General features: G+C 38.8%; 1 protein-coding gene across 8 annotated transcripts in view; it reads left to right on the top strand.

Annotated features, from left to right (window-relative positions):
* Positions 1–12,951, top strand: part of caskin1 (CASK interacting protein 1) — a 32,787-nt gene that overhangs the window by 5,094 nt on the left and 14,742 nt on the right. For all 8 annotated transcript variants that reach the window (XM_049743852.2, XM_049743857.2, XM_049743854.2 and 5 more), the window contains exons 2-7: positions 8,894–8,945; positions 10,566–10,663; positions 10,731–10,876; positions 11,286–11,381; positions 11,473–11,603; positions 12,698–12,806. In XM_049743852.2, coding sequence (XP_049599809.1) covers positions 8,894–8,945; positions 10,566–10,663; positions 10,731–10,876; positions 11,286–11,381; positions 11,473–11,603; positions 12,698–12,806 — 632 coding nt within the window. The remainder of the gene's footprint in view (positions 1–8,893; positions 8,946–10,565; positions 10,664–10,730; positions 10,877–11,285; positions 11,382–11,472; positions 11,604–12,697; positions 12,807–12,951) is intronic.

Below are 12,951 nucleotides of genomic sequence, written 5' to 3'. Positions count from 1 at the left end.
CCCGTCTGGTTTGACTCACTGATTTATTATAATATGATGTCATGAATAATTATGGTTGTGTAACCAAAGAAGCTCATGTGATTTATCAAGGAGCTATGTTTTTAGTTATCATAGAGTCATAATCAGTGCTAAGGTAAAAAATCAAATATTTACAATATTTGAAAAATCATTTTTTCTGCACTACTTTTAAACTCATTGACAATCTTTATCTGTTGTTTTGAAAACTATTTCATCGCTTATTCCTTCTAGTAAGTCTGCTGGGTGACCTACTTTATTAACTTAAAAGCTATTACATGCCTCATACATAGGCAGTCAAAACATTACAAACAAATAGAACATTGTCCGGCGTTAAATCATGATTTACAGAGAATCACATAAAAAGACTTGAATTACTAGAGACGGGGTAGACAGTTGCAACAGATAGAACTACAATCAGGCTGTTGTTCTCAATGTAACTCGACCACACACACATTCACACACACTTCTTCAGCAATAGCCCAAAGCGTTCCACTGCTTAGGGTGTGTGAATAGGCCACGTACAAAGGGGCATTTAGCAAGTTGACAAGCCGGAGTGAGCGAAAAAAGTTGGGTGCTTGGCTTCAAGGACTTCAGTGTGTTATTTTAAATCAACTAAAGATCAGTGAAAGTCCACTTCCTTAACAATGCTGCATATTGTCATGGAAATGTGCTCCAGCCCAATTATAATTTCGAATAAAACTTCAATGAACGATTCAAACTCAGGATCACAATGAATGTCTGTCTGTTAAATCAGATTAGATTTCAAAACCTTAAAAAAAAAATAGCTGCATGGTTTAATGTGTATGCATGCAGATTTAAAAATAGGCATTTTGCGCCGTTGTGGGTGTGAACACAGCTTACTTCATTGGCTGCCAGTCACCAGCATAAAAATCATAAAACGACAGAGCCCGTACTTTCTTTGTTAAATACTCATTAGTGGTACTGCACGGTTAAAAAAAAAAAAATCAATCTTAATATTTAATGCCATTTAAATGGCAGAAGAGTGTGTTGCCGTTTAGTGTGCAGGGCCGCTTCCGATTGTTTTTCTCCCCGAGCAATCCAACAGAAATAGCTTTATGTTTGTCATAAAACAAAAAGAATAGATCCGCATTAAATTCTCAGCAAACATGCACCTACCCACACACACACCTGACATTTCCACCTTGCTAGGGGGGGGGGGGGGGGGGGCATCATGTGCATCAAAGCCTTCCCACATTCAGTCTCGCTTCCTCTCCTGTGCTTAATCACTCTCTCACATTTCGATTTTTACATCCTACACTTTTGCAGGGCCTCTTTTGCAACCAAAGAAGTCAAGCTATTTTTGTATCCCAGTATTGCATATACTGCACTAAATTTTATCTTGTATTGCTCCCGTTTTTGTTCATTCTCGGGCACCCACAATTATGATTTTAACCAGGAAATCATCACACTGCCTTTTTTTTTTTTTTTTTGCACAAGCATCACATGTTCACACATGCGCTGTGCAGGCAGCCTGGTTCATGAGCTATATCTGGCGTCCCGCTGCTGGATTCAACCCTCTGACACTTCAGGGACCGTTGATGTCATTGTCACGTGGGCTTGAATGTGCGTGTGTTTCAAACCATTTCTTTTTCCTATTAGAGAAAAACTTTCCTTACTACACCTTCATCTGAGAACATTTTTGCTCTTTGAGTCACACAAAAACATTTATTCCTGCTCCACTTTTTCATTCCTTTTGCAAGTATTACACAGGAGAAAATGTTCTTTTTCCTCATTCTGCATAAAAACAGTGACTTGCTTGATCATGTAGAACTACTACTACTCGTAACATATCCATATATTCTTGTTTAAATCTAATATGTTGCTGTAAACACACAAACAGAACACGGAATATTTCAATAGCTCCTGGAAAAAAAAAACGGAAATGTGACACCATTATCACGAAACGGCAACAATGTCTTTGCTGCTAAACATATCAACAAAGTTAACTGTCCGTCATAACAATAGCACCGTTATCAGTCGCCTCTAGACCAAAATGTCATCAGAAATTAGTCTTATCACAGAAGGTACAGCTGATAAGTGCTGTGCAATCTCTCACTTTAGTCGTGTGCGTGTAAAGAAAAAGGACAAAGAGAGCCACTATAAAAGAAAAAAAAAGAAATGGGAATTCACTGGCCGGCAGGCAAGGATGAAATAAGAGGATGATGGAGAAAGCAGTGAAATGGGAGGACAGATGGGAAAGACTCGGGGAGAAGGAAGAGAGGTGTGCCGGAAGAAAGAAAAGAGAATAAAAGATGTCCAGGCAGATAGAGCTTGAAAGGGATGGACCTAGTCGCCGAGGATGCTTGTGCGAGCTGGGGATAATCACGATGAGTCATGCCTTGGGACAATGTGGCGCACTGGAGAAAAACATTACTGACAGTCCCAGGCATCCAAAAGGCCTTCTGGAGCTTCTCGTAATCTGTTTGGAGTCATCAGGGAGACAAAGGCACAAAAGACTGTTAGAGGTCGACGTGGTGCTAGTAGCATAGCATTATGCAAGTTGCTATGGTTTATTTTCATATTTGTCCAATTACAAACTCACCTGCTGTTATGTGGTCATCCAACTATTTTTAGTCCACTATGTGGTTGATACGGATCCAGAATGTCAAATTTTAATAAGGCAACCGAGAATTGATTTTGAACGGCGGAGATGTCTTTTGAGGTCGGTTGGCCGAAAAGTCCCTCATTAGCGATGGTGAGGATGGCAGTGGAGTTTTACAGCTGTACAGTGGCGTTCAGGCCCGAATAGCTGGACTCCTGTAGTTTTACAACCCTTTTAAGACTGGTAGATGATGTCTTCAAAGGCTTGCTTACTGCTGGTAGTCAACCATTTAGTTGCATAAAGTTTACTTTAAAAGAGATCCCCTTGTATTATTAACTATTATGAAATATTCATAAAGTCAGGGCTGCATGAAAGTATTTAATATAATTAGTGGTATTCATTGATGGATTAAAAATAGTTTCTTGCTGGGATTTGGGAGTTTGGAATCAGGCTCTTAGAGTAGCACCAAATGCTGATGATGTCATTGGTAAAAAATTCATTGGTAAATTGCATCTCAGAATATGATGTTTTTTTCAAAAGCTATTTTATAACACGCAAACAGAGAAATCTGGTTCTCATTTGCCCACGTCACTGTCTGAAGTTTGCAAAGCCAAGGTTTAGCTGAGATAAGGATGAGAAGTTCTTGTTTGTTCTGGTGTTATGTCCTGCAGCATGGTGGCGTGGATTCCAATCCAGAGCTGACTTATTCTTGGCTGTGAGGGCTGACAGTGTTCTGGCAAATTTGTCACTTCTATCTCACTTTTTTTCTTCCTTCCGCTCAAATGACCATAGCCTATGTTTTCATGTCCCTTATCCCTGTTCTCTCCTCCTATTGTTTTGACAATTTTTTTTTTTTTTTTTTAAACTGTCGCCTGATAATCTTTGTGTGTGTGTTCAAAGTCAAAAAGTCAAAGTCTGCTTTACTGTCAATTTCTTCACCTGTTAAAAATAATGGCCAAAGTCATTAGTTGTTTTTTTTTTATCAGAAAACACAAAAAACCTGAACCAAATTGTAATAATATTAAAAAAAAAAAAAGTCAAAATATGGCCATTATTTTTACCAATAAATTATTTACATAAAAAAGACATTGCTGAGGTGATTTTATGCAGCTTCGAACATAGCCATCCATTTATTTTGCATATTTCATGTTCACTTTCCAGTCACGGCTAAAATCTCAGTCTTGTGTTGATTTTAAAATTTGTAAAAATACACCTTCTCACATCTTTATTTTCTCTCCAATGATGGATGTTTTCCGGACTTTGATCTTCCCATGTTTAGTCCCGACATTGGCACAGTCTGCACTGCAGCACACAGCTTAATCTGACTATAATGAGATTCTCTCAAGGCAATACACATCGGCTTAGCTGTACTCAACACCGTTGGATTTTCTTGGGTGTGTTTGGATATATTTACTGAGCAGTAAGGTCATCTTGCTACCTCCAGCCCAAATTTTAATATCTAACCTAGCATGTCTAACAGCAAGGATATTACATTTAGATCAGCAGTATAAATTTCAATATCCCAAAAATCCTTTTCCTCATGCCATGTGTCTTTTACAGTATGTAGATGAAAGATACTGTTTTTATAATCTTTATTTGTGCTTCAAATACTGTGTAATGTGCATTTTGCTGCCATCTCTCAGGGGCAACCAAAAGACCCCATTTGACCCCTTTGCTGTTATTTTAAGGGCATGTCACTCGTGGCGTTATGGATGATAATGAATTGCACAGACAGGAAACATGAGGTTGGGTGTCGCACAATATCTCATCCAGCAATATCTCATATTCACATCCAGTCAAGTAAAATGAAATTCCAACAATATGTGTTTGAACTAGTCAATATATTTTGTATAATACATTTTATAAGCAACAGGCAAGCTTGCTCTTTTTTTTTTTTTTTAACAATGTGCATGGCAAGTCAAAGCATTTGTGTGCATTTGTGTGTTTTGTGTGTATTGTTGCTTGGACAAATGGTAGCCACCAGAGAGATAACCTTGGCAGTGGGTGAAAAAACTGTTGCTAGGTAACTATTGAGTGCCCAGTGCACTGCTAACTCTTGCAACTGTAATACTCAGTCTGTGGTCTTGCAGGGCGAAGATAATCAATATTAAAAAAAAAAAAAAAAGAAGAAACATTTCAAATCATTTTGTTCTTTTGGGCAGTATTAAGGGCTACTGTGGTTTTTGTAAAAATAATTTTTACATTAATAATTTTTACTGATTTTTCATTGTCGAGAAACATATTGATTTTTTTTTCTTAGCAATTTCTGAATCATGTTTGGGGTTTTTGAAATGATTCCCTTTTGTTTGTTTCATATCCTTGACCCCCACAAGGAAAATAAATCCTAGCACTGCCTCTTTGAGTCTGTCATTGTGTATCCAATTTGTCGCTAAATAATGTGAAAATAGATTCCCGATTTTCTGGAAGTCGACTGCAGAAGGGCAAATGACACTAATGGATGACAATGACAACATTCAAGTGGTCAGAATGCATTAGCTCCATATTGGGTCCAAATACATCAGTGTTAAACAACAACTCTGTTGTCTACACTATTACAGTTCGTCTACATTGATCACTTTGCACGAGCTCTTCCCGTCCCGCCTCTGCTCTCCCCATCAGACCCTGCCGTCTCGGTCGGCCCTCTAATTTAATCATACAACTTCCTGTTTACCTGCTTCTGAAGTGACATTTATGAGAGCGTGTGTGTGTGTGTATGTTTGTGTGTGTCTGCAGCTGAGTAAATGCAGTTATCCATTATCCAAACTAATCAGAGCAGCCATCCTGTCTTGTCTGCTTTGCCAATCCCACTCGTGCTCACATTATTTTTCATTTCTTCCCAATGATGCTAAGTAGAGACTGCCATTCAAAGTATTGGTGCTCAGGTCCACATTTTTTTTTTTTTTTTTTTGCAGACAAGGTTTTATGAAAACTGCTAAGACTTTTATGCTGAGTAAGAAGGGTGTCTGAAAGTTTTTGACTTGTATCAAAAGGAAGCAAACATGAAAGGATGTAGAGGATGTGCACGAGGAGGAGAGAAACTGGAGCGACTTTTCAGGTGATGGAATCAGATGAAGAAGTTTGCCTACATGTGGGAGTATATTTGTCACATGTTTCCTCCTCCTCCACCACTCTTGTTTTGAAGCAGATGTGTCAGGCTTATGCGAGAGAGCGTGCAGCAGAGTACGTCGTTCTAAAGAGGTTACAATGTGTGTATTTTTAGTACAGCTGACTGCAACTGTGACTTCCACGGGCGCACTCTGAACTCCAGACACCTTGTTTGACAGTGTGTGTACACACACCATCAAAATGTTGTATTCAGCAGTGCACATTGTTTGCATTGTGTTCCGAATGATTATGTATACAGGAGTCAAATTAAATAGTGTGTAGCCTTTCTATGCCAAAAAAAAGTAAAAAAAAAAAAAAATGGTATTTTAGAGCCAGTTCCAAGAATTTATATTTTACTGCTTGACATTTGTGTTAATAAATAAATAAATAAATAAATAAATAAATAAATAAATACATAAATAAATAAATAAATAAAATAAAGACAGCGGAAGTTATTAGAGAAAAGTCCAAGGGAGCAAAAATAACAAGATAACAAGGAAACAAATACCAACCTGAATGCTGTTAAGATGCTCTTGCGTGTTTATGATTGCTTTTGATATACAAAACGGCCTCAAGCAAATCTCTAAGCAATTAGCGCATTTACAATCACCAACCCATAGCGGAAAGATTCTCGAGATAACCAGCGTTTTAATTAATGAGCTAGGCACAACCGACGAGCTGCTTCTGTTTATTCTGTTCATTTGGTCAAATTGAATTTCTCCAGACCAGAGCCAGCAGATTGTTTTAGGCTCAACTTCTGGAAATAAAAATGCCAACGATCTCGCACTATCATTAGCAGCGTTAGTGTGGTTATCTGTGTGTGTGTGTGTGGGTGCATGATTGTGAATCTTTGCTGTTTTGAGTGCAAGCACGCTTGCTTGTGTAGGATGATAGAGAGGATGCTTGTTGCCTAGCAACCCTCCTCTATGCAACCCTGGGCTCTGCAGTTGTGCGTGTGTGTTTATAAATCATGAAATGTGTATTTTCCTTATCAGATTTTGTGTATTAGTATTCTGTGTAGATTGTGATTAATCGCCTAAAATTGATGGAATGATCGATATTTTGTGTTTACAACGGTAGGCGCATGCTTACATACTTCTTTTATGCATCAACACAGAATTAAATATTGTAGAGTCGTCTTTAGCAACCTTTATGGAGCCAAGGCATGTATTAAATAAAAAATATGATGTCACATTATCATACATCATTTATCAAATTGTCACTCCCCGGGGAGAAAGGACCTTTTCTTCCAGCATGGCTATACCTGAGTGTATAATTTCTCGTTGGAATAATCCGCTACATTCCAAGCTTCAAACAGTACACTAAATTGTTGAACAAATACATTTCAAAGTCAAATCTAAGGATGTGCTGTTTGGAATTAGCTTGAACGAACACTTCTGGAGACATTCATTTATTTTTATTATGCTTTCATGTACTTTCCACCACTTTAACAAATCAAAGCGCACTGTTGATAAACACGTCTTTAAATAATATATGGTGTCCTTGTTGCCTTTAGGCGTTAATGGCAATGTTTGGTATGCGACTTGAGTATGGTTACAATACGACAATCTTGTCCTTCGACTATAAATCAACGTTAATGCAGATGGATATCCTTGGTTTGACCTTTTACGTATATACATACCACATGTTCCAACAGGAAGTTTTTATTGTCTCTATCTACCATAAAAAGATTTATTGTGCAACTGCTGTAAAAGGTGTAAACTAATCGGTGTTTGAAAGTCTGTCATCGATTAATTGGTCATTGTAAAGAGGTTTTGTGAGCCTGAACCACATGATCAAGTGCTATAAATATGATTTTTTTCTCCTGCTCGGTGCCTTGACCTGGTTTCACTTGATCTTGGATGGAAAGTGATCCCCAAATCCCCACTCTATTCCATATCTGGCTAGTCGTGCTACTTGGCGGGACACGGAGTCTCACTTGTGTCTTTGCACATTTCATCCAGCAGACCATTTGGAATTTATTTTTGTCTCTGCTATTCGTAGATCGGCCAAATTTGCTGCTTTAGGGATTATTTGTGCATCATTGACAGACACCCAATATCTGTTATGATCCATAACATGCACATCTAAATGTTATTTATGAAAGAGAAGGTTTGAAATGGGTTCAAATTGGCAGAGGGCTTCCTCTCTCTGACTTTGTCCTTATAAGATGCCTCGCATGCAGCCTGCCTCTGCCCTTATTTGATGACGTGAGTCATGTGGGGGCAGTCAGGTCCTTTTATGAGGCCAGACATGGAAGGGGTGTGGAAAAACAAACACACAGTTGTGCAAGGAGACAAATAGACCTGTGTCGCAAATAGATGGACTGTTTTACATCATTATATAAAAAAATATATATATCATGTACACTAAATTTAATTTGGTTAATATTTCCATTCGTGTTGAACTGTTTGTCTAATTTCATTGTGATAAGTGAAATCATGTTTAGTATATCATAATCATCACGAGGAAATGTTATTGCTGTGAACAGATGCTTTTTTTGAGCTGGTTGTTGGCACTTTTAAAAAAAAAAAAATCTTTATGGTGTACCTATCAGCAGATATGATTCAATATTCAAACACACAGTAGTTATTGATACTGATTTTAAGTGCTGTATTTTTGTGTGTGTGCATTAAGCATCCAGAAATAGCCATTTAGGAAATCTATGTTCCGCTTCCAGTGGTGCTGGGAGCTGTCTCCTTTACAATAGAGTGCCTGTACGACTTCCTGCACGCTGAAATGTGTGTGCGCGCGTGTGAGTGAATTTAATAGAATCCACTAGATAAAACGGATATGCAGATTCATCTGCAATTATAATCCAACACCATCTACTTACTAAGTCATATTTAAAAAAAATAAAGCCCTTTTTTTTTTTACTTAAGAGTATTAAAAACAGTCAGTTTTTACAACATTGCCAAAGATTAGATAATTTTTTATTTGCCGCAGTGTTAGTTAGTTTGTCTGGATTTGCCTTGGGAGTGTCTCACACACAGTAGAAGAATATTTTTAATAATATTATCATCATATACCCGAGAAAATGATGATTCATAGCTAATGAAAACTTATTCTGACCTTGCCCTGAGGAAATGCAAGCGATGTTTACTAGCCTAACGACAAACAACGAAAGTTGTACATGAGCTAAGCTATCCAGCAACAATGATTATGCATGATATGCAAAACGTAACTGATTTGCCCTTTATTTTCCAGAGCTGCTTGGGTCTGCAAAGAAAGTGAATGTCAACTTCCAGGATACAGATGGGTGAGTTCCATCCTTAGTCTCCATGCCACTCTTGCTAGTTCAGAGTCATCCTAACATCACCCCCGCCCACCCATCCCTCCATGTACTTCCTCTGGTTCCATTCATATAAAAGCTTTATTGTCCTAGTTAGCTTTGCCTGCATAAGGGAAAAAGCTGGAGGATAAGCTCATATCAAGTTGAAACTAGTGTTTTTATGTAGTATACTGAAAGTAAGGACTAATGCACCGCTATTATGATTTTAGTGGTTGTGTACATCTGTCCATATCTTTCCATTTGAGAGATTGCATGCGAGCAGGATGTGGCTATGCGAGGATGGAAGAATAGCAAACATTTTGTCGCTCATAGTTAGAATAGATCAGCCTCAACTAAGCATGTTACAAAAATATTCTGACACTATTTCACCCAAAAAAAAAAAAAAAACTGAGTAAGAGTGATCAAAAAATGAGAAAGGGGAAAAGCCTTAGGCCCAAGATTCATGGGAGGCAAGTGAATAAGAGAGAGATGGAAAGGAAGAGGGGGATAAATATTGTACGGAATGTTTTACTACTTGGCAAAGGGAAGAGTACCCTTCCCCTTCCCCCATACACACTAATACTAAAAGGAGCACACACACACACACACACAAACAGTAAAGCATTGTGTAATGTATCCCGGCTTAACCCTGTAGGGGAAACTGAGGCTAGGATTAGGTTATGACACGTGCTTTTTACTCACTGTTCAGTGGGTCGTTCGTTACACCTGCAGCACGGGAATGAAGGGCGAGCGGAAGGTCAAATGATGCCCATGTGCTCCGCTTTGATATCCAATCGAGTTTTCACGGCCAAACGGAAAGTATACGACGCAATTAGCCCCGGATGAGCGATAGTTCATTTGGTTTCAACAATGGTTACTGTGAAAAACTTCAATCATGTTTAATGATTCAGTCGTTTAAAATTTGAATGGAAGAGGTGGGCAGATGCAGAGAAGCATCTCCAAATGGTAAAAAAATAAATGTGCCAAAATCGTCCAAATTCATCTGTAGCGGCCCGACGCAGATCAAAACGTTTTAGCCGATCATAAAAGGCACATAAACTATAAAATCTGTTGTGATACTCATCAGATAGGTGGAAAGTCAAAGTTTTATTAGTTCTGGTCTGCTGTCTGATTGGTCACTGTTGGTCTAATTGAAGTATTTGTTATTCCTGTCATCCATTCATTTTTAAGTTTTGAAATTTACAAACAAATCTGAGAAATTATTGTTTGACCTGAATGACAGTTAGGTTTGTAATTTAGTCTCCAAATTGGGACCTTAATATGAAATTTTTTTATTGGTTTCAATTATAGTCACTTTATTTTTACTTTAGGACCTTAATATAGCTTTTTTTTTTATTGGTTTCAATTATAGTCACTTTTTTTTGCCCCCAAATTATTATTCGCAACACCGCTTGCCTTTGCCCTATTTTCTAGCTCTGCTTTATGTGTTTCAGCTTAATCCTCTCCTCCTAATGTATTTGCTATGCTAAGCTTCGGCTCCTATATGTATGCACGTGTGTACAAACGGTCTATATGCACGTTTGGCCAACAACAATCAACATCTAGATGATCGATCAGGTGTAATCCACACGTTTGTGTCCTCTGTAGATTTTCCCCTCTGCATCATGCAGCCCTTAACGGCAACATGGAGCTTATCACTCTGTTGCTGGAGTCACAGGCAGCTGTTGACATCAGAGACCAGAAAGGTAAGTTGAAAATCTTCATATAACATCTTTTTACTTTGTGACAACACTTGTTGTATTTTTGTGCCAGGTATGCGGCCGTTGCACTACGCGGCCTGGCAGGGGAAGGCGGAGCCTATGAAGATGCTCCTAAAATCTGGTTCGTCTGTCAATGTCCAATCCGATGAAGGGCAGATTCCTCTGCACCTGTCTGCGCAGCACGGCCATTACGACGTGGTGAGTGACATCATCTCGGAAAGAAATAGAACATTGACAAATTTTAAGTGGGGGGGGACAAAGGTTGACCTTGTCTCGCAAGAAGACAACAATACCAGAAGTGCATTTGAAACCACGATGCAAGATCATTTTCTTATTGGACTAACATTTGTCAACCAGGAAGCACAGATTTAAATATTTATATCATAAAAAATGTCACCATTTATAAAAACAACTGCGTTAGTCTGTATTTTGCAAAGGATAATGAAAATGTCTCCGAGCCTCAGGACTTCCTGTCAGATCTTGAATAACTACGACTTCCTGCAGGCTGCATGCGGTCATCATTTACATTCTTTTTTTTCATGCATAATCCAGTATGTCTATCGAGTATTCAGATCAATCAAAACATGCAAATATGGATTGTTTCCAGTCTGAAATGCTGCTGCAGCACCAGTCCAACCCGTGCATTGTGGACAATGCGGGCAAAACACCTCTAGACCTTGCCTGTGAGTTCGGCAGAGTTGGGGTATGGAACTTTTTTTTTTTTACTATCTACTTACAGATATCGCAACATAATCAGGAAACTTTTTTATGCCTACGTGTTTGTGTGTACGCAGGTTGTCCAATTATTACTCTCAAGTAACATGTGTGCTGCTCTGCTGGAACCCAAGAAAGGAGATACTACGGATCCCAATGGGACATCTCCTCTACACTTGGCTGCCAAGAATGGACACATTGACATCATTAGGTACAATATGGACACACAATTCTTAATTCAATTCTTAATAGTGGGTGTAGTTGAACGTTGCCGCCACCTAGAGGGCAGGAGTGGAACGGTAGCGCCGGGAACATTCCGATTATTTACGACTGGACAACCTTGTTGGAGGTCTGAGTGCATTTCTAATCAGAGAATGGTACTCCTTGATTTAGTAATTGCACTGATGTGAGTGTTAAATCTTCAACTGAAAAACAATTGTGCAGTTAATTTCCCTTTTTTATCGCGCTCAAGCACATTGATGTGACGCTACAAGTGCTGTGTGTTTATGCGAACGCAATTTTCTGAGTTTGGTCCTTGACAGAGGTGAAGGTGAGGATAGTGAGCGAGAGAGAGAGATTGAAAACAAGTCAGCCATCGTTCAATTTCGACTGCACTTGTCTTGTTTTTGCTTCTTGCTGACTGTGGCACACTCTGGACTGATTGGCAATCAATCAAAGAGCACATTTAGAGAAACAATTCCAAAGAGCTTTTTGAAAAATAATTGAATTGTGATTTGAATATTGTGATTGATTTTTTTTTCTTCTTCTATAAAACTGCTGTCACAATTTCGACAGAGACACTAAAAATTCTGTCATAATTGATGGGGAAAAAAAATCTCTTAATGTGACACGGATAAATGATGCTCATTAGGATGGCCGGCAGTCTGCAAAGACAGCAGCAACAGAGGACAATTAAAGACAGCTTCATTCATTTTACACACTAAACCAACTAATTATGTGGTGGGGGGAAAAAAATCACACAAGGTTATTAGAGATTAACAGACAAGAAGTCTATATTGAGAACGCAAGGGTTCATTCAAAATATATGAAGCCACCATATTTAGAATACATGACTGAGATTTTACTGCGTGTTTATTAGCATCAAATATGCAAATTTGTCAGGACAATGATACAATGCTAAAGCAACTATATTCACTGATCTCTTTTTTTTTTTTGGGTTCATTAGTATCCTGAGATCTGTGGTGCCTCTCCGTTTTGTGTCACCCTCTCTAATCCTCATCTCCACATGTTTATTTTCCTCGCTCTTCCCACTCTTTGTTGGATCCGTCCACACTCCGTGGGCAGACTGTTGATCCAGTCGGGAATTGACATCAACCGACAGACCAAAGCGGGCACTGCCCTGCACGAGGCGGCCCTCTGCGGCAAGACCGAGGCCGTGAGACTCCTGCTGGAAGTAAGTGGGACTTTTCTTGTCGTATTTGTTCATCAACAACCTTTTTTTGTCTGGATGAAGCAATAGTAAGCAGAAGGAGCAGTTTGGGGAATAATCCAAGTTTTGTCACAAGCCACATTATTAATCACAGCTGTCCCAAAAGAGA

This window comes from Syngnathus scovelli, chromosome 16 (genome assembly GCF_024217435.2).
Source record: "Syngnathus scovelli strain Florida chromosome 16, RoL_Ssco_1.2, whole genome shotgun sequence".
Lineage (NCBI taxonomy): Eukaryota > Metazoa > Chordata > Actinopteri > Syngnathiformes > Syngnathidae > Syngnathus > Syngnathus scovelli.
Note: the sequence above shows the minus strand (reverse complement) of the source record. Positions and strands in the feature narration are given on the sequence as shown.